Genomic DNA, 20,644 nt, shown 5'->3' on the forward strand with positions numbered 1-20,644 from the left:
CACAATACAAATAGTCACATTGCCATCTGTCAGATCTCTGGGATTGGCAGACAGTTTTCCCTAACAAAGTCAAACTGGCATCTTATTGGGGATGTTTTCTTCTCCGCTAATCAAAGTAGTCATCTTGGCAAAGACAGTGAGGTCATTCCCGGTGATTATAGAACTCACTTCTCACTTTTGTCTCCCATCTTTTCCTTACCCATACGCATTTTTGTCTGCTCTGCAAGGTAACGCTGAATCTCAGATTTGTCATTAAGAATGATGCACTGTCCTCAAATAACTCAAATATGCCCAAGAAACTCATCTGTTGCAGCTATTGCACTGTACCTCAGCAAGGACCAGCCAACAGATGCAGAGCACTGCTTGTTTCACAGACACATGCAAAACTCATGCACTCATAGAAATCCAAGCAGCAACAGACCCTTGCACTTGTAGCAAATCAAGTGTTTCTTGCTCTAAAGAAAGAACTGTACATATACCCTCAAGAAATTAATTCTCCGAACTGGTTGCTATGTAACACCAGTCTTCAGCACAAGGTACAGACCAGGAATGTGCATCAACCCCACCCTTTAGAGATGCTCATGATACCTGACTGAAAGACAGAACAGACAGCAGCTGTGTCCATAACCCACAAATCATCCCCAAGAAGCATCTGGAGAGAAGACAGCCCCCCTGCCAAGCTTTCAAGTCTGCCTCAACAACTTTGTCCAGAGTACACCCTGAAGGCAGAACAGTTGGAAAGCCAGGAACATTCAGAAAGATTCCAGTCCTAAAAAACAAACCAGATCAAGACTATTACAAAGTCCACCACTTAAACAGATGTACCAGACACCAAGATCAGAAATCTGTTCCATCTGATCCACGACAGTGAGCATGAGCTCTCAGGACAAAAGGAGTGAATAGAGCGTGAAGACTGAATTTTAAACATAATAAAGCTTCTGCTTTATTTGGGCCTTTATCATTATGCACTCCCAGTGAGACCTTCATTGTGAGGTTAGTTCTCACCTCATCCTTATTCTGAGCTGTTCTGAGGCACACCTGCTGTACCTACACTTGGAAGACTGCTCATCAACAAAATGCCATGTAAAATCAAAGAAGAGTAATAGAACTCACCTATTCACATTTGCAGCCATCCAATCTCACAGACATGAGAACAGAAAGAAAAAAAAACCTCACAAACAAGCCAACAAACAGCCAGACAGCCACAGCTCATGAATCTGAGAAAAAGAGGATTTGGACTGAACTGTGATCACACCTTCACTCCTAACTCTCGACATGAAGCAAAACCAAATCTCTGCACTGCAAAATAGTCCTTCAGGTTAAAAATGAAGATCACACAGAATGGCCAGGGTTGGAAGGGACCTCAAGGATCCTGAATCTCCAACCCCCCTGCCACACGCAGGGCCACCAACCTCCCCATTTAATGCTAAACCAGGCTGCCCAGGGCCCCATCCAACCTGGCCTTGAACACCTCCAGGGATGGGGCATCCACAGCCTCTCTGGGCAGCTGTTCCAGCACCTCACCACTCTCTCTGTAAAGAATTTCCCCCTGTAATATAAAGTATAAACGCTTTAGAAAACACTACATGTTTGTGGACTTTTTTTTTTTTTTTTTAAACTCAAGTAAATCTTACAAGGTGTGCTGACATGAAGTCTAGATATCTGATTTCTGACGATACAACCCCAGAGCCATCCCTAATGACCACTTTATGCCATCCCTGCCTCTGGAATACACCCTCATTAGACCAAGACCTTTGGCTAAAGGCACCAACAAGCACTCTCCCTCCAGCAGCTTGCAATGCCATTTGCAACTTTCAGGCTGAGATGAATTCAAATAATTGATACACAGCATGTTATTAAGCAGGGGGGATAAACGGAATATTCACAAATTTTAGAAGTGAGACAAGGTATGAAACCGCTCTGCACACGTGCCAACAATCTGCACATACACAAGCAAAACAAACAAATCCCAATCAACAAACAAGGCTAAAACTTCAAGCATCAACTTGGTCTACTTGCCTCTTTCTCTTGACCTGTATAACTTTTAAACTTCTCTGCACTCCTGGCTCAAATGCAAGCCTTAACACAGGTGTGTCCAACTCACATGCCTGCATGCCACACATGGCATCAGGTTGCAATCAGACATTCAACCATTCAACTCAAAAATCTGATCAAGCCTCAGGACCAGACTTTTCTAAGACCTCTCTTAGAAAAGACATACACCCCTCACTTCACAATCACACCTTATTCATGTCAATGCTTTTTGGCAGCATGTACATCTGTGAACAATTACTGCCAAGGATGAAGCACTCGGAGTAAAGCGACATCAAAAAGCTCAGTTGAACACCTGAGCATTGCAACCACGCCATCAAATCGGACTGGTGAGTTACTATCACAAAAACAGGGTCACATATCCCACTGGTTTTACGCTTTTGTCGATGTCTCATTTTTACGTTGTAACAAAAAAAATTATTAAAGTAAGTTTTGTTACGTAATACAGTAGCTATATTATACATTTTTATGAGGACTACACTGAAAGTAATGCCTCCTATTTTCTGATGTTGCCCCACAGTGACAGAGGTGGATGTTGGTGGGAGGGCAGCAGGGGCTGAACCTTCCCACCAATATCCCATTACATTTTGCTGCTGTGTGACAGATGGCAGCAGAGGGGCAGTCAATGGTACACTGGTACCAATGGTATATGGAAGTGTGGATGAAGCAAAGGAGTGTAACTGAATTCCCCCACAAAGTAAAAAATGACATCCACTGACACTTGCTGAACATTGATGGAGATCAAACAGTGGACATGAGCACAGTGAGGGGTAAGTGGTGCATTTCAGCAACAGCAACAGCAGATCACCACTGCTGATGCACGTATTTGCAAGCACAGCATGGCTCTTGTTCATCCCTGACAAAAATGCATGGTGGTGACTGCTGAAAAAATAATGTTTTGCAGCTGCAATTGCGCTCTTATCAAACAGCATTAGGATGGTGTTTATATCACCATTTATTCAATGGAAGTGGGAGGCATTATGTTGGGAGCAACCTATATATACGTGGCACGAGATAATTCCCTCTTCACTCATTGTGGCCCAGGCAAACCAGAAGATTGGACATTCATGTCTCAACCCCTTGCCCAGGGTGATTTTTACAGAAAAAAAAACACTAGGGAAATACAGCGAAATAATGAAAAATATCCATTCTGCCCACAGAGAAGCAAAGCTGCTTCTGACAGGTTCTTGGCAGCACCAGGCAAAGTATTTGCAGGTAGACCGATAGTCATACACAGAAAGAACTGAACTCACGCAGGTGGTGAAGGGGCTCTCTGGCTGTGCAGCACTCCTTCTCAAGAAGCAGCCCAGGTCCAAGAGCTGCTCTCCCTTCAGTGGCTGGCTTTTATATGTGCCCAGGGGGTGAGTCCTCCCCTTCTGGTCAGCTGGGGAGCACAGCTGCAGACAATTTGTCTGTGCTCCCTGAGCAGCCACAGCCTTTCACCAGGTGTGCAATCAGCAGTTCAAACCAGGACTTAACAGTTCCCTCTACAATATCATATACAGAAGTAATGCAAAAACAAATACACTGTTTTTAGGGGGATTGTTTGTTTCTGAGTTTCTCGCTTTTTGTGTTTATGTTTTTTTGTTTGATGGTTTTTTGTGGTTTTAAAACCTCAGTAGTGCCAATAGGCTTACTATAAGTACAATTGAAAAACAAAGTGAATGACCATGAGGAGCGACCTCACTAAACGACGTGCTGCGTGATGTGGTTCAGTGCAAGTGGTGGCAATGGTGATGAGGAGACGGTTGGACTAGATGATCTTACAGGTCGTTTCCAGCCTTGTGATTCTATGATTCTATGATACAATTCTAAACCTGTGCATTTACAAGCATGAAAGGTAGAGTTGGTCCTGTCACAGCTTTCCTAAAAATCACTTGTTTCGGTTATTTTTAAAGGCACACAGCAGCAGAGAGAGCACAAACACTCCAGGCTCCACTCTTGCACCCTCCTCAGCCTCAAGAACATACGACATTGGAAAATCTTCACAAATTCTGAGCAATATACGTCCCACCAGCATTTCCTCTTAGATCCACCCCAGCATCCTCTAACCCTCTGGCTACCCAACACCACTTCCTTCAGCTTTTTCAACCTTTCACATCCTTTGGATCTTTAACCATGCTCACAACGTCTCTGAGCTCTTCCTATTCACACCTTTCCTGAAGTCTGAAGTGTACCAGCATACCAAAGCAAACAGGCAGTCCTGTCCCCCTACTTTACTTGCAATTCCTCCTCGTTTGCATCAGGTTCCAGCACTCAGCTGCAGCTTGCTCTTGTTCCAACTAAAAACAACATACCAGACCTACTGAACATGCACTGAAAGGAAGTGTGAGAACTACTTCAGAAGAGGAAAAAGAACTTCCAAAACAGCTCACTAGAGGGAGCCCCCATCAAGGGCATGAACATCATCCTTTCTTTTCTCCCTTCTCCACCTTTCATCTTTTAAACCCAGCATTTTTTCCTGGATCTTTTCTTCCCCTAAGTATTCCCTCCTGTCTTTCATCTTAAATAAGTAATTAGTACTTCAGTTCAAGTTCAGAAGGATATCACAGGTAATGCGTGTTGATTAATACCTGTGCTGATAGCGTGACCAATCTAATCCCTTCTCTTCAGTTTAGGAAAACAGGATTTTGACATTTAGTACACTTCTAAGTAGCTACATTTTCAAAATACTCTCAGACATCCAGTTAGAGAAATCCCTCCAGCAATACCGAAGAGCTTGCAGTGAAAAGAAGAAGTAAAACACACAGCTGGAAGAGCTATTAAAAACATATGGTAATTTTTCAACTATTTGCTAATGAAAGAGTTGAGTACAAACATGATAGTGAAAATAGTTATTAAAGATCCATAATATAAAGCAATACCTTTGGCAATGAAGGCTCGTGGCACTGCATGAGCAAAAGCAGATATGATAAGAAATTAAAGAAGGAAAAAGTGAAAAGGATTTATTGCTGCTAGTCCTAAAAGCCTAAGGTATTTAAATCAAATTTTGTTTAACAAATTGGATTTATCACTGTTTTCCTCTATTTCATAAAAATAAGGAAGCAATTCTTTACTTGAAGTGAGGGTGATGAGAAACTGGAACAGATTGCAGCAAGGTTGTGGATGCCCCCTCCCTGCAAGTATTCAAGACCAGGCTGGATGGGGCTGAGAGCAACCTGCTCTTGTGGGAGGTGTCCCTGCCTATAGCAGAGGGTTGGAACTAGATGCTCTTAAAGGTCCCTTCCAACACAAAGCATTCTATGAATAAGAGCAGAGTGAACTGCAAGCAACAAAGCTGAAAAAGGGAAAGTTTCATACTTACAAACAGCTGTAGAATTTGCTTCTGAAGGTAATAACTCATTTCCACACACACACAAAAATCTGCTATTTCATCCCTGCTACAAGAGCTACTCGTGGAAACATGTATCCCCACAATGCTTCTCTTGCAGCAACCTGTAACAGGATTTGCAGCCAGTGCTAGGAAAGGATCTGTACAAGGAACAGGAACTCCAACAGCAACCAAGCAGAGGCCAACCCTTCCCCTACCAGGAGACCTCCCAGCAAAAGACTGGATTAGGACACTACTCCACTTTTCATAGGCTGCTACAAAATCAAAGGAGTTGAGCATGTTTAAGAACGTCTGACCAAAGGAAAAGGTGCAGTAACCATCCTACTAGATATTCTGCATTCTTTTCTTCAATGCTTTCCCCCAAGGCTTTGCTTTACAAATGTCTTGTACAGATTAAAAATGACAACCTATCAGCAATTACTAACCTCACATTTAACACAGCTTTCCGTTCCATTTGTTTCTGCATATGCTTACAGAGCTTTTGAAAAGACAGATTGTAAGATCTGTTACATTACGTGCCTGCTTTCACTCCTACTAGCAGTGGATGATTGTACAGGAAAGGCAATTGCTTATTTAAATCAAGTATTATTTCCACGTGTTTCATCATCTTGGGAAAGCGTTCACAGATGCACTACAGTACTTCAAATTTGTAGTACAGATTTGCTCTAGCAGTTCTTGGACTTAAGCACAATCACAACCTGAGAAGAAACATCTGTTGCAGACAAATCGCTATCTACCTAGCCAAAAACGCTGCACAACATGCAAGTCAAAGGCACCAGGACTTTCTGACACTACTCTGCCAATACGCTCAGCTGCAGCTAATTATAAAGAGATATCATCAGATTAGCCAATGATCACAGCCAAGTGCTAGCAGAGCACACAGCTCACAGACAGGTGAGGTGGAATGGGACCTCTAGAGACTGTCTGCTCAACATCCTCTGCTCAGAATAGGTTGCCCAGGATCCCATCCAGTTGGGTTTTAAATTCTTCCAAGGATGGAGACCCCATAAACTCTGTTTCTGTGCAACCCTCACAATAAGTGCTTTGTTGTGGTGCTTTTTTTTGACAGAATTTCCTCTTTCAAGTAGTGATCACATCTTCTTGCCCTGCTACTATGCACTACTGGAAAGTCCAGAGCTATCTTCTGCCTTCTTTATGCCTTACTGTCATATGCTTACATTTATTGCTAATATCTCACCTGGGAGCTGACCCCTGCAGGCTAGATCCCAGCTCTCTCAGTCTCTCCTTGTAGAGAAGATGCTCCAGCCCTCTGACCATCTCAAGTGCACCAATCACACTCCCCAGTTCAGCAATGTGCAGTGGTTGTACTCTGCCCCAGCTTCCAGTCCAGGAGGTTACAGTGCCTCCCATTCATGGTTTTTCTAGAAGTATTCAATAACTTCAGTTAAATGAACATCACCTGGTGTCCACTAGTTATCTAAGGAGCCCACATCCAATAAACCACATCTTAATTGAGTTCAATAGTGGTACAAACACACCTCTCTGAATCGATACCACAAAAAGCCTAGGAGTAACTCATCTGATCTGTGTTAACACAAATTTATCAGCAGCCCAGGAACAGGTTTGTAAATAAGCGCCTCTACTTTTCAGCCATATGATGGAATTGGAAGTCACTGAGGGTTATGTTACACATTACGGAGAGCAGCATACCATAAGAACTGATTAAAAATGCTAGTCCTGGCAATCCATACAATGCACATTCACAACATTATTATTCTGATGTTATAAAGCTCTTGGGTAGTTCACACAATGTTATATCTCTACCTTTTCTCATTCTACCCCACACAGTTCTGTATGTCCCCCAAAAACAAGACAGAGGAGAAAACAGCCCATTAAGCCTGTGAGAAGAAGAAGGTAAAAGAACAGAGGGGCTGGTCCTTTTCCTCAGCTTTCTGGGAAACTGGGCAAGACGTTGTGTGGAATGCAATAACCAAGAACAAACTTTGAGAAAGCAGTAGTAACGGAGAGAACAAGAAAGTTAATACATACTCAATCCGTATTTGTTATACAACTTGCTCTGCAGAGACACACAGTTGTCAATTCATAAATCAAAGTCTCTTCACCTCAGTGGCATGCACAGTGCCAGAGCAAAGACACAACGTAAGTAGGCTGAGGCCCTAGGGTATTTGTGTGTTTACTTGGAGAGTCAGCACACAGCTGCTATGCTTGCTTCTCTGGCTTGAGATTTCACTAGTTAGGGTCCTTAGGTATGGCTGCCACTTTAGCTGAAACCCAGGAGGAGCTGTGCTTTGCATATTTAAAGAAACTCGCTCAATCACTGCCTTGTTTTTTTAATGTGAGCCTTCAGAGGGATTCAAGGCTTTCTGACAATATATTGGAATAACAACGCTGTTGGATGGCATATTTATTAAGTTCTTGCCCAAGTCTGATGATCAGTACCTGGATCTGAGGGATAGCAAGAACTTCGAAACACAAATCCTTCTTCCAGAATGGCAGTGTGAGCTTGACTGAAGGATGGTAAGTAGTCAGCCAAGGTCAGCTGGAGACAAGAACCACACTGCACCACCTCCAATTCAATTCCCACTTCACAATCTCTCTCTACAACGGGCAGCATGCAGTTGATGATGCAAGGTCAAAAACAGAAAAACATGTTTCAGAGATGTTTCCTGTTCCTTTTCAGAGACTGCTTATGGTCTCTGAGAACAATATTGATGCCTTTTTTAAAAAAAATAAAGCTGCAAGACTATAGGTGATGCTTCTTTGTAAGGTTCCTTCAAACCTTAGAACAGGCTGCCCAGAGAGGTTGTGGATGCTCCGTCCTTGGAGGTGTTCAAGGCCAGGTTGGATGGGACCTTGGACAGTCTGGCTTAGCATTTAACGTGGAGGTTGGTGGCCCTGCATGTGGCAGGGGGTTGGAGATTCGTGATCCTTGAGGTCCCTTCCAACCCTGGCCATTCTGTGATTCTGTGATTCAAACAAAGCAGATCACCTCAATTACAAGATTCGTGTCTTGATAGCATCACTATATTCATATTACTAGTATGTCTAAATTACTCCAGTATCTCTCAAGATAACCTTCACCCAAAACTTACACTACCAGCAGCACAGTATTCCTTCACTCAACTTCAGGAATTTGCTGGGGGAAAAAAAAGAACATATTTTTATGTGTAACCAGGTGTCAGGACTCCAGCAGTATCTATTTTATTTACCATGAGGAATAAGCCCATTGTTAGTAGGCGTACACAGCACACGCAGCATCAAGCGGAATTTAAATAAGCTTAAAGCATGCACAGATTCATTAGCTTTTTAAGCAGAGAAATTTTACTCTACATTCTGCGCCATATAAATTTCCTACACCATTGCTAAGCAACAGATTCTCTAGTCGAGCACTGCTGCCTTTTGTAATACTTACTGAGGAGGTTGGAGATACAAAGTTACTATCAGCAAACGACCAAACTCCGGCAGAACTGCCAGCAAACATGTCATGCGACTGCCACTCTGGATTTCTACTACTGGGATACAGGCATGTTTTTATGCAAGTACAAAACGGCATCTTCTGCATGAAGACATTAAACCTGGGTCACACATAGCTTAAATATTTCTCCACCCAAGAAGGGAAGGAGAGAAAAAAAAATAACTGATTTGCTATCCTGAGAAACAATAGGAGTTCGATCCAAACAATAAGGTACAGAATTAAGTATTGTAAGCATTTGAGGGGACTCTATCAACAACCATTAGGGCTGACATACTGGCTTGCTTTCAGGGGTTGAAAAATAGGACATGATACGAACTCACTAAGAGAAGAAACATTTTCAGCTTTATCTTTTTCTGCATGTTTAATCTGAAATAAATTAAAAAGGGGGGGCAGGGAGGGAAGGAAACACCAAACTTCAAAGCACCTGAATATTGTAGCATAATTCATTACAGGCATAAAGTGGCTAACATCACCTTATTCTGTCTGGATTTAACTATCAGCAATACACTAAAAATTTTAGATACCTGGTAGTAGTAAAAGAGAACAGAAAAAAATCTGCCTCTACTTCTTTAAATATAACTGATCCATGCTCCCAGGGACATAGAATCATTTGAGTTGGAAGGGACCTTTAAAGGTCACTAAACCCAACCCCCTGCAGTGCACAGGGACACCCTCAGCTCCATCAGTGCTCAGAGCCCCGTCCAGCCCGACCTTGCCTGTCTGCAGGGATGGGGCATCCACTGCCTCTCTGGGCAAGTGCCTCACCAGCCTTAGTATAAAAAATTTCTTCCTTATATCCCACCTAAATCTTCCCTCTTTTGGTTTTAAACCATGTCCCCTTGTCCTACTACACAGACCCCTCTAAATAGTCCTTCCCCTTCTTTCTTACCCTTCAGATACTAACAGGCCATTATCAGGTCTCACAGAGTCTTCCCTTTTCCAGGCTGCACAGCCCAGCTCTCAGCCTGTCCTCGCAGAGAGGTGTTCCATCCCTGGATCATTTTTGCAGCTCTGCTCTGCACACTCTCCAGCAGCTCCATGTCTCTCCTGTACTGAGCACTCCCCATCTGGTCGCAGTGCTCCAGGTGAGGTCTCACAGCACAGAGCAGAGGGGCAGATCCCCTCCCTCACCCTGCTGACACAGCTGTCCCATATCACCTCTCTGTCTTCCATGAGCCTTAGCACAGCTCCCAGGAGGATCTGTAGCACAACCTTCCATTGCACAGAAGTGAGGCAGCCCAGTCAGTGGTTCCCTGGCTCACCCTCCCAACACTTAGCACTAAGTGAGGTTTTCTTTCAGTTAGTTCAGATTCATTAAACATACCCACAGCAATACAACACACAATATGTTTATCTGAGAACTAAATCCTATTATGTCTTTTTCTAAGCAGTTCCTCATTCACACAAAGGACAATATCAAGCACACAAATTAATCCAACACAGGCTGAGCTTGAACTACACATTTTTTCAATTGCTGCACAAGTGTGACAGGCAACTTACACCACCTTGTCATGGTTTTACATACACCTTTACAGACTACTCCCATCTGTACCAAGAGGCCACCCAAAAGACCCATATTGCATAGAAAAGCCATGTAAGAAAAGCCAGAGATAGACAAGGCAGGGAAATGTTTTAAAGCAAAGCAGATGGGTGAATGGTTCTATACTCTCTTCAGGTCTGCATTATGGATGGATTACATCAGCATGAGGCTGCAAGCTTGCCTTTCAGAGGATGTGCATTCTACAATACCCTGCCCACACAAACAGCTGGAAACTTTGGGCAAGGCCCTTTGTTACTCTCCCTTCCACAAGGAAGCATGAAACAGCTGCCAGCCTTGGTAGCTTTGCTGTGTGGTTCCCCTCTTCCCATTAACATAAGAAATGGAGCCATACATCATCATAATTTCAGTGGTCTTAAAGCTGTACAGAATAAAAGTTTGAAATAAAAAGGATTGTCCAAGCCTTCTCTCCAGCACGGGAAAGCATTGTAGCAAACATCAGTATACAGGGTTGATAAATTCAGTGCCAACTGGATTTTAGGATGGTGCATCAGCTAGATGTCAGCTTCCAGGGAAAACCACATACCACTTCATGGGGGAAGCATTACAACAGCTCGTTCAAACATGAAGTGGTTGTTAGAGATGTTTCTGTGTGGTGAGCAAGTTGGCTCTACTGAACTGAGCAGTTTGGCTCTAGTGAACTGAAAAAGAGATGTCAAGCTTATCTGGTTTCCAGCGATTAGCTTTTTAACACACGTGTACTCATGTGTTTAATTGTGCGTGGAGTAAACGCAGCAGTGCATGAGAGTTGGTTAATAGCATCCAAACAGTGAGCTCAATGAGTTTAAAGCGTATCAGTGACACTACTAACTTATCAGGGAAGTTTAAGAACCACAAAGGTAGCAATGCACTTCCAGACCATGATGCAAGCCTCCCACGGCCATAGAGCAGCAGCTGGCAGGCTGAGCCCATGCAAGCACTAATTGTTGTTGGCCCCAGGCAACAAAGCCACATTGAGACAGCAGTTCAGTATCCTCATAAGTGTCTGTCACAACTAAGCTATGGTGAAGGAGGCAAGCACCACTGTCTTTGCTCTCTTACTGCCCAATTAAAAGGAAGCTCCCAGCGTTCTGAAGGAGCACAGCAGCTTGTCCTGCCTGTACTCAAAGGTACCTGGAAGCCATGCAAGCAGTCAACAAAGCACCAGGTCTACAGCAGTACCCTTGTCATGGCTTACAATTCAGCAGCTCAATTTTGGCCTCAAGCTAATCAGCAAGCATGTTTTCTCCCCTCAGGCTGGCACATTAGCTCACATTTGCCTGCAAAAGACTGTGAGGACACAATATACCATCTATCCTAAATAACAGATTAAGGCTAGAACTATACTACCGTACTGAGCAAAACTAGATGACTTACTGGAACTCTCTTCACAGAAGAAGAAATTGGAGATTTGATCTTGCAACCTGCCTCACTCAAAAGGGAGCTCATCCCTTATGCACAAAAATTAGAAGAAGAAATTCCCATCAAGGAGAAAAAAAAACAGATATATATATATATAAAGAGCTATGTCATTCAAGAAGATAGTATTCTTTCCCTTTCTAGACTTGAATATGAGGCAAGTCAGCTACTGAATAAAATCCAGGCTGGAACTTCAAAAACCCTGCATTTTCAACAATTTCTGAGGAACAGCACATACTGTCTTACACACAGCACCACTGCTGATAAAGTCATCCTTCCCTGCCATCCAAGCAAGCCTACCTGCTGACAAAACTTCCTTAGGGACCTCCTTACTGAGCTGCATACAATGTTCAGCAGCTACAAAGAACACCTGATCCTCTTACTGCATGGGATGGGAGGCTTCAGAATTATTAATAGTGTCAAGACTCAAGCACTTCAACATTAGAGATTTTTCCCCTGGCTAACCTGTGTTAAACTTCACATTGTATCTTCACTATTGTGACTCTCAAAAGAGAGACCGATAGCTTGCAGAGCAGCGGTGAGGATTCTAATTTATTTCTGATAGTAGCAGAAATGAAAAAGCTACTACAGTTAGCACATCAAAATATAAGGTTCTCAGCTGCATACAGAAACATCACAAAATGACAACCATATCAGGGACCTGCATAAACTTAATGCTGCGTAGATATTAACTTGGTAAAAAATAAATTATGGAACAACAGCTTAAGAAGACATCATCTTAATCAAAGTCAAGTGATTTATCGTCTTAGAGAATTAGCCATACTGAATTACGTGTTCTTTATATATATATAAACAGAGCTGATTTCTTGCTTTTTAATAACCATCTCTTACAGTTGCTGAAGGCAAGATTTTTCTTTGAAGAAAACTAACACAGGCATTACTGCTCTGACAGCTAATCCATCCTATAAAGGTTATATCTATGCTGCTCACCGGGGAGCTACAAGGTCAACTGAATACACATTGGTTCTTTCTGTTCATCACAGTTTTTCCATCTGCTATAGTAAACATACTGTTTGAATTACTTGTCTATTTATGTCAGGTATATCACCAACTAAATAGGAATACTTGACACTAAAACCAAACCAACCCCGCCAAAAAACAGCCATTTCTCACTTTACCTTAATACTTGCTCACAAGGATATTCTCCCCATCCCTACACATTGTAAAGCTGTCTTTGGAAAAGAGTGCCTGAGGTGTGCGTTTAGAAAGATAGAAAAATACAGAGCATCAGCAAATGGCAAGATCAGCTTTGTATCACTCTGCAGTTTTCTACTCTCAGTATAGCTCCCTGTTGCTCACTAGTGCTCCAGAAGCATCTGTAAACAGGCTGTAAATAAATGACAGGCATAAACCATCTCACCTATGTCAGACCATGGGCACATATGCTCCTGGAAGTCTTTATAATAACTGCAATTAATTAGTTCTCAGTTATATTAATTATTAATAAATTAACTAATATTACTGATACCTAATTTGCTGCAAATATGGTTTCACTCTTGCAGCCACTCCAGCTGTATGCATCATAGAAATCTGCTCACTCCTGTTGCATGTAGGTACTGGCCTGGAAAGTGAGGAATTCCACAGATAAACTACTTCAATATCATGATCTTCACTGAAGCCACAAATGTTAGTATTTTAATAGAGTTCAAGCAGCAGGCATGAAGCAGTAACCTCCACATGCATGTAAGTGACAGCTTTCAAACCAAACACACCTCAGTGTCTCCTGAAGACTCCAGTGTAAGACGTTCAGTATGAGCAACAACAATCAAAAATAGAAAACAAAAGCAAATAGAGCACTAAGTATAAACAAAGCTAAAATTTATCATCCACAGCTACAACTAGTAGCAGGAGATCCTGAACCGAAGCATGCAGGTTTTGTATGGGAACTCAGCCAAAAACCTTCTGCACTGCCAACATAAACCAGCGTCAGCAGCAGAAGTACAGCTGCCACTGACTGACGGATAGCAAACGTCACACGGAGTTAAGATGTCCCAATTGACTTTCATCCCTGCCACTCAGGTAGAAGTCTGTTCTAAAGACAGTCGATGGACTTGTTTTCTTGGCAGGGGGTGGTCTTGAAGCGTGCTAGTTTCACAGAGCTGTGACAGTCAGAGAAACCCTCGGTTGAGGAGCAGCTCTCGGGAGCTGTTCGCATTCTCATACAACCATTTCTTTTTCTGTGTAGAAAAGATGATGAATACGATGAAGATGATGAATAATTTTGCGAGATGCTGTTTCTCACTGTAGACTTCAGGCAGATTTTCAGGGGAGGCTGATTTCCAATCGCTGTTTGACAACTTGCATAAAAAACAGGCATACCTTGATTCATGGTTCCTGCAGGACAGGCACTCACTTCATAAACAGTCCAAAGCACCCAGTATGATTGGTGATTAGTTAACAATATCAAGTAATGCTGGTCAATAGAGTTTAATACGATCATATATTTTCTTTTCAACATTAAGCACTGAGTGGCTTATACAGATGCTTTGTCTCTTTAATCTTGTCATCTCTCTGAATATTTAGAAATCTGCAGATTTTTAGCACAAAGATGCTTTTATTAAATCTAAACCTCATAAAAATCTGCATAAAACTTTCAGTGTTAAAGTAGATCAATTTCAGCACATTTTGAACCACATCATTTTCTAAAAATAAAGCATATTAAGAAAATTCAGAAGCAGCCAAAACATCTGATTGTCAAAGACTCACTAAAACAAATAATACTGCAGGCCTTTCGTGGCATTTAAACCAACAAGAAGTCTCTAAAGCTGCTGTATTCTTCCTGTTTGACTTGATCTCATAAAAAATAGTTACTCTTAGCAAATTCAGATAATGATTTAAAGATTTCTCCTGTCTCCTCTGCACCTCTGCTCTGCCAATGAATCCCACAGACCTTGACTGCCCAACAGGACTGCCACATGCTGTGAATTAGCCATAAATCCACTTACTGAATGGAAACGCAACAAAGCGTTTATCTACCATTAGTACACAGAACTCAGCAGCAACAGATTTCTCAAACCCCCAGTTTTTAGAAAAGCTTTCATGGAAAAGGTTTTTTTGAAACCTTTTTCTTCCAAAGTTCCCCCACTGAACCAAAAAGACATCTTCAGGAATAACTGCACCCAAAAATAAGTTACTATATTCAACTCCAAAAAAGATTTTAGTTCTTCTGCATTATGTCTCTTTATTCACCAAACACAACAAAATACAATTTGTCATTACTGTACAGGTCAAGTATATAGCATAAGGTGATACATAACAAATAGCATTGAAATTGAGGTACTGAAAATCCAGAGCTTCAGTAAACAAGTCCATTATTTGCAAGTTGTCAGGAAGAAACCCTGCTTCCAAGTACGTAACAGAACAGATGAGATGTGTCTGGCTTTGGTATAGCTGGAGAACGAGATGTGGGAGGAAGGATGGATTACAGCACATGCAGACTACCTTGCCCTGTATGACAGGGTCATTCTTGACAGTTTCTCCTTTTCTTAATGTGGTTAAAGCAAACAAAAGAATTTCTGCCACTTACGAAGCAGCCTTAAGAGGAAGAGATTGTTTCCCTTCTTATCATCCGCTCTGAGATTCAAAAGGATCGCTTGTCAGTAACAGCAGAGTAAGGAGAATGGACAGTTATGGTACCTCGAGGTCTACCTTCCCAGCTTGGCCAGTTATTTGCCAAAACCCAGAGACATTGCCAACGCAGTCTTTCCAGAAACACACACGCCTGAGAGCTCGCTTCCCTGCATTCAGGTCAGCAGGCACTAACTTCACGTCTGCATTCCACATCACCCTTCTTCCCCTAAATCAAAAAGTATCAGAAGACATTCCACGTCACAATGCACAGCAACTTCATTTCTCACGGCTAGACCAGATGCATGCCCCCATAAGACCTTCAAAAATTTAAGATTCTTGGCTTAGTCAGGAAAGAGTAAAACAGACTCAACCACACACAGCTGCTTCCAACTTCCAATTAAACACCTTCGCTGTTCCAGAATTTTCACTTAAGAAAAAGTCACTCTCATCTGCCCTTCACAACTTCCTAACTTTGTTCCCAGAAATTCTTTGTTGTTGTAGTGATTTCTTAAGATATCCAGACTTGCCAAAACTCACCTCAAGGTCCACTTCCTCAAAGCATTACAGGTATCCTTCAGGATTCCAAATACCACTTCACACCCAAAGGTTGAGGAGGAACGGGGGCAGAAACACTTCCCTCCACCAACCAAAGTGCCTTCTCCAAACTTCTCAACAAGGACCAAACAGAGCATGGCAGCCAGGCTGGCTCCTTCCCAGCAGGAAGTTTTTTCATCATCATTTCAGTTTCAGCAGTTCCAGAGACTTTAGTAATCTCCCATTAAACTGGCATATAACAGAACCGTGCGACTAGCTGGAATCTCAACATGCTTTCCAGCAATACTTTCACATTGAAAAATCGGTACCATAAAAGCCTTTGTGTTGTTCACACAATGATATCGCCAAGAAAAAGCCAATACAAAAATTTGTGCAGTACTGAACACCTTTCATTCCCAGTCTGGTGAACCTGGGAGTACCAGGCCTGTCCCTGAGGCTCTCCTGTTCTCCTACAGCTCTGTATTCCAGCACAAGATTGATCACACCTGCTTCAGTTTATTTGTTCTTGGTTCCTGTCTTGAATTCTCCCCATCGCTCTTTCTGAACAGCCACTCCACGCTTTACTAATCAATCTGTCATTTATTCACAGCATACAGTGTTTGAAGTAAATGGTAGAAAACTTATTCCACATTCCTCATCAGTTGCTGCCTTGGCTTGTCAAGTGCACACATTCATTATTTCTTTTTAGTTCTTTTTCTTCAGACCTCCTTAGTTTGTCACCGCAAGAAGTAACCTTTCACTTGGAGAAAACAACAGAACTTGGGCAGTGCATTCTCAAGTCATCGCTGATTTCAGCACAGGGAGCTTCATCCGACCCTCATACTCCTGATACCTTCAGAATTGAGTTGACATTTAAAGGAAACAGAGTTTGGAATGGATACAGTAACATTCTCCCTAACAGAGTTTCTTTAACCGACCGAATCAGCTGGGAAACATTTCGAGCACCTAGCCTTCCATGAGCTCCTCACTGCTTCACATGACTTACTTACAACAAAGACATCTGGAAAAAAACAAGAGACTAAGGATAGTTTCTCCTGAAAACATTATAACAAAATCTTTGCGTAGCAGAGAAGAAAAAAATAACGTTCCTGCACAACTTTTGCCTTCCAGCATTTTTTGCAGCGTACTGGGTACTAACAGAGAGGACCTACAGTGAAATAAATTCACCATCCCTGTGATTCAATAGCTGCACATTACACACTGACATTTTGCTTATGTGAGATGTAACAGCAATCACAACATAAATCCACACCTTGTCACATTCAGCAGCCCATGTAATATGAGATCCAGCAGTTTTATAAGTCACACCTGAGAGTTGTCAGAATAAAAACACGGTTCAGCCTAGGAAGGATAAAAAGTCTCCCACTTAAGCTAATGGACAGACTGCACATTCCCACGTGCCACAGACCTAAACAAATTTTGAAGTCATGCAATCTCTAGATTTTTTTTACACAGCCCTCGTTTTATGGATAAACAAGATTCCTGATGTTATGAAGATAGCAAAGATGTAGCATAAAAGGGCAAAGACCTATGGATACTGCTGTAATAGAACCACGTTGGAATTTCAAAGCTAAGCAACTTTTGACGTGCATTTTTATTTCTGAAGTCACTAGAAATGCTTTTAGAAGGAAAAAAAAAAAAAAAAAAAGACTGCAACTTTCCCATTTTATTAAAAACAGATTATAAGTTTCAGACCTCATCTCACATGGAGTGTTATTATGAAGGCTACGGCCACCTATAGTCACAAGGCCACTCTGCGTTCTTGTTCACACCAGGCAGTATTAGCCCTCAACAGTTACAAAAGGGTCAGCAATCGATTCCTGTATCAGCAGCAGTAAGAAGACTGCAACAGAGAATATGTTATATTTCATAGTTTGAGCCCAAGAGACAGCCCAGATAAAACATAGAAAGAAAACAGGAGGGGGAAACCAGACCAGGAAGTCCCTCTTCTCATACACATGTGAATGAAGGAGAACTAGAAAAAAGAATGTAACAGAATTAAATTCTTACCAGAATCTAGACCTCAAATATTTTATCTACGTTAGCAAGTTCAGTTCACATCTCTAGACAGCTTCCACTGCAAGTATTTTGACAACCCTACTGGCCATCATGATAACACTGCACACACTAAGAGAAGAGGAGTTCATCCAGGCCAGGCTGATGCTCCTCAGCCCAAGGAAGGAGACTGGATCATGAGTAAGAAATGTTGTTTTCAACAGAGGCTTCAAATTCAATCTCATCTTGTCTCTAGATTTTCAGTAGCCACCACAACTCATGCACTTCCCCACTTCCCCACTGCAGCCTACAAGAACAACACTATTTTGCCCAGATTCCCCACACCATTAAGGTTCCTAAGTTCATTAAGACGAAGTTAATTAGGCATGGCTGATTATCCAGAGGGTAAATGCAGAGGCAAAGAATTGCTGCTTCACATACCTAAGGGTACCAATGTTCTGTCTGTGCCTGCAGGTATTTAAGGAATCAGTGGAAACCAGTGTTGTTTTGAGGTTTTTTAAGCTGTTTTACCCCACCCACCCCAGTGTAGCACTCCTGACCCCAATTAAGGCTGCCACTGTAACTAACAAAGATTCCGAGTCTTCTGCTCTTAAAAGTAACTGAGAAAACAGAAAAGGCTGAGTCAACAAAATAATTTATTAAATAAGATTCTCCCATTTTACTTACCATCACTTTCATTCTTGCTTCTCATTTCTTCCATCCACGTTGGAATATCTTTCAGTGCAACGTATCCCCTTAAGTACTCTTTGCGTCTTTCTTCCAAGGTCATCTTCAGCAAACGTTCTGTTTGGGGGATAAAAAGATAAATAAAAGTTCTGCAAGCTTTCATATGTTCTTGTACATTGGCCAAGTAGTGACCAATTCAGTGTCCTTGAGGCAACCAAACACTGTGTGAAAGAAACAAGCATGGGTGATTTGATGAGTTACAAATAATAGAAGCTGAACACAGTGTATTTAGAACCACTGCCTGCACCTATTTCTGGATATCCCAGTTCAGCAAAAAAAAAGAAATGCCTCTTCACTGCTCTCTCAGCTGTACACATTTCCTTTCCCCATCACTACAGCACCTCCTCTTCCAGCCGCTTAAACTCAGCATCAGAGATTTAACAGCAGGTTCATTAAGCAGGGAATTGTTATTTTATAGAGTTTCCAGGTATCAGAATATATTCTTCACGTTCCTTATTCACAAACCAGATTTTAAAAACAAGCAGAGCCACCACACTGGACCATCAAAATTGATGTGTTTTTACTGAAACAAGTTTCACGTGCTCCAGCGAAGAAAGAGGGGAAAATGGTACAAAATTAGCAGTGTCAATATGCTACAAAAATAGAAATCAGCAAAAGCAAATCTTACATCACTTCCTAGGTGGTTGCGGTGATAAGAAAGGTGTTTCTGTTTGGTTGTTTTGTTCTGCAAACAATATAACTCCCAGCATCAGAGAAATCTGCAGTCATTTGCTTTAAACACATCCACTAGCATTTAATCACATTCTGGGCCAAAATCAGCAGCTCCAGAAAAATAAAATACAACAGGATACCTGTTGGTCACCCAGGGATGAGCAAAAGAAACCCCTAAGCTGGAGCACACACCAATTGCTAGGAAAGCCCACTGCTCTCTATTGGCTAAACAGGTTTCTAAAGGCAGCCAGGATCAGCATGATCTGAATCTGTTGGACTGGAAGCGCTGTGAAATAGAACCTGGGTTTGAAATGAGCAGCCTGGCTTAAGACTAAGAGTTTTGTACTTGAGCATTAGAATGACGCACTTAGTTACTGTACTGAAGTGCACAGGAGAGGTTTTCTTCTGAGAAATGGTCACAGTGCTTTTTTCTAGACACTTGGTATAAATAAAGCCTCACAGGTTGTACATTTAGGACAGATGCTGCCAGCTTCACTCTCCTTCAGCAGTGGCTGTAAGCGCACTAAAGCAAGAAAAGCAGCCCAGCAACCTGGGCTGGACACCAGGTTCTTGTAGACCTATCCCCTTCTTCTCACCCCACCAAGCAGGATGGGCTCTCTCAGTAATGAAATACAATTCTAATGCTCACTGCTAGCTTTGTTCTAGATGCACCCATCTGTATGAAGGGGGGAAGAAATGAAAAGCACGTCAGGACTCCCATTCGCTAACCAAGCTCCTGGCTACATCCTACCAATAACACTGAGCTACCATCACCACACTAACACCTTCCCTTGGCCTGTTAGTCACTACTAAGTGCTCTTTGATGACTGAAGAGGTTTTAGAGACATATGGATCTTACCTTTCCCTATCACAAACTGACACAGAGATGGTATTTTCTTATCAAGTTGAAGGAGCAGGGAAGGGGTTCAACAGAAACTGCCTTTCAAGCCAAAGCTCTCAAGAAAAATCACTTGCACTATACTAGTGTTCCCCCCCCCCATCAAAATAACTTTCCTAATTTCACACAGTGTAATCAGTACAGTCTAAAATACCAGGGGCAGGCTTTGAACACAGGCTTCCTTATCAGAACAAATGTATTTTGATGTTTTGACAGTACGACTTCTCCTTCAGTCAACAAAAATATTTCTATCGCATTATTCTGGCTTGGTATCTTAATTGGATGCTTACAAGTACAAAAGTACAACTAATGTGATTAGAGTCACCATTATGCTTTGCAAACGCACACTTAGCTTTCCTGCTTGATCTTCAAGCGCCCCAAGTGTTGTGT

General features: G+C 42.1%; 1 protein-coding gene across 4 annotated transcripts in view; it reads right to left on the reverse strand.

The window, feature by feature from the left end:
• MACROD2 (mono-ADP ribosylhydrolase 2) overlaps window positions 1-20,644 on the reverse strand; it is an 835,077-nt gene that overhangs the window by 812,276 nt on the left and 2,157 nt on the right. For all 4 annotated transcript variants that reach the window (XM_052678095.1, XM_052678026.1, XM_052677938.1 and 1 more), the window contains exon 2: window positions 18,625-18,741. In XM_052678095.1, coding sequence (XP_052534055.1) covers window positions 18,625-18,741 — 117 coding nt within the window. The remainder of the gene's footprint in view (window positions 1-18,624; window positions 18,742-20,644) is intronic.

Source organism: Tympanuchus pallidicinctus, unplaced genomic scaffold (assembly GCF_026119805.1).
Source record: "Tympanuchus pallidicinctus isolate F22 unplaced genomic scaffold, pur_lepc_1.0 scaffold1, whole genome shotgun sequence".
Classification (NCBI taxonomy): Eukaryota; Metazoa; Chordata; class Aves; order Galliformes; family Phasianidae; genus Tympanuchus; species Tympanuchus pallidicinctus.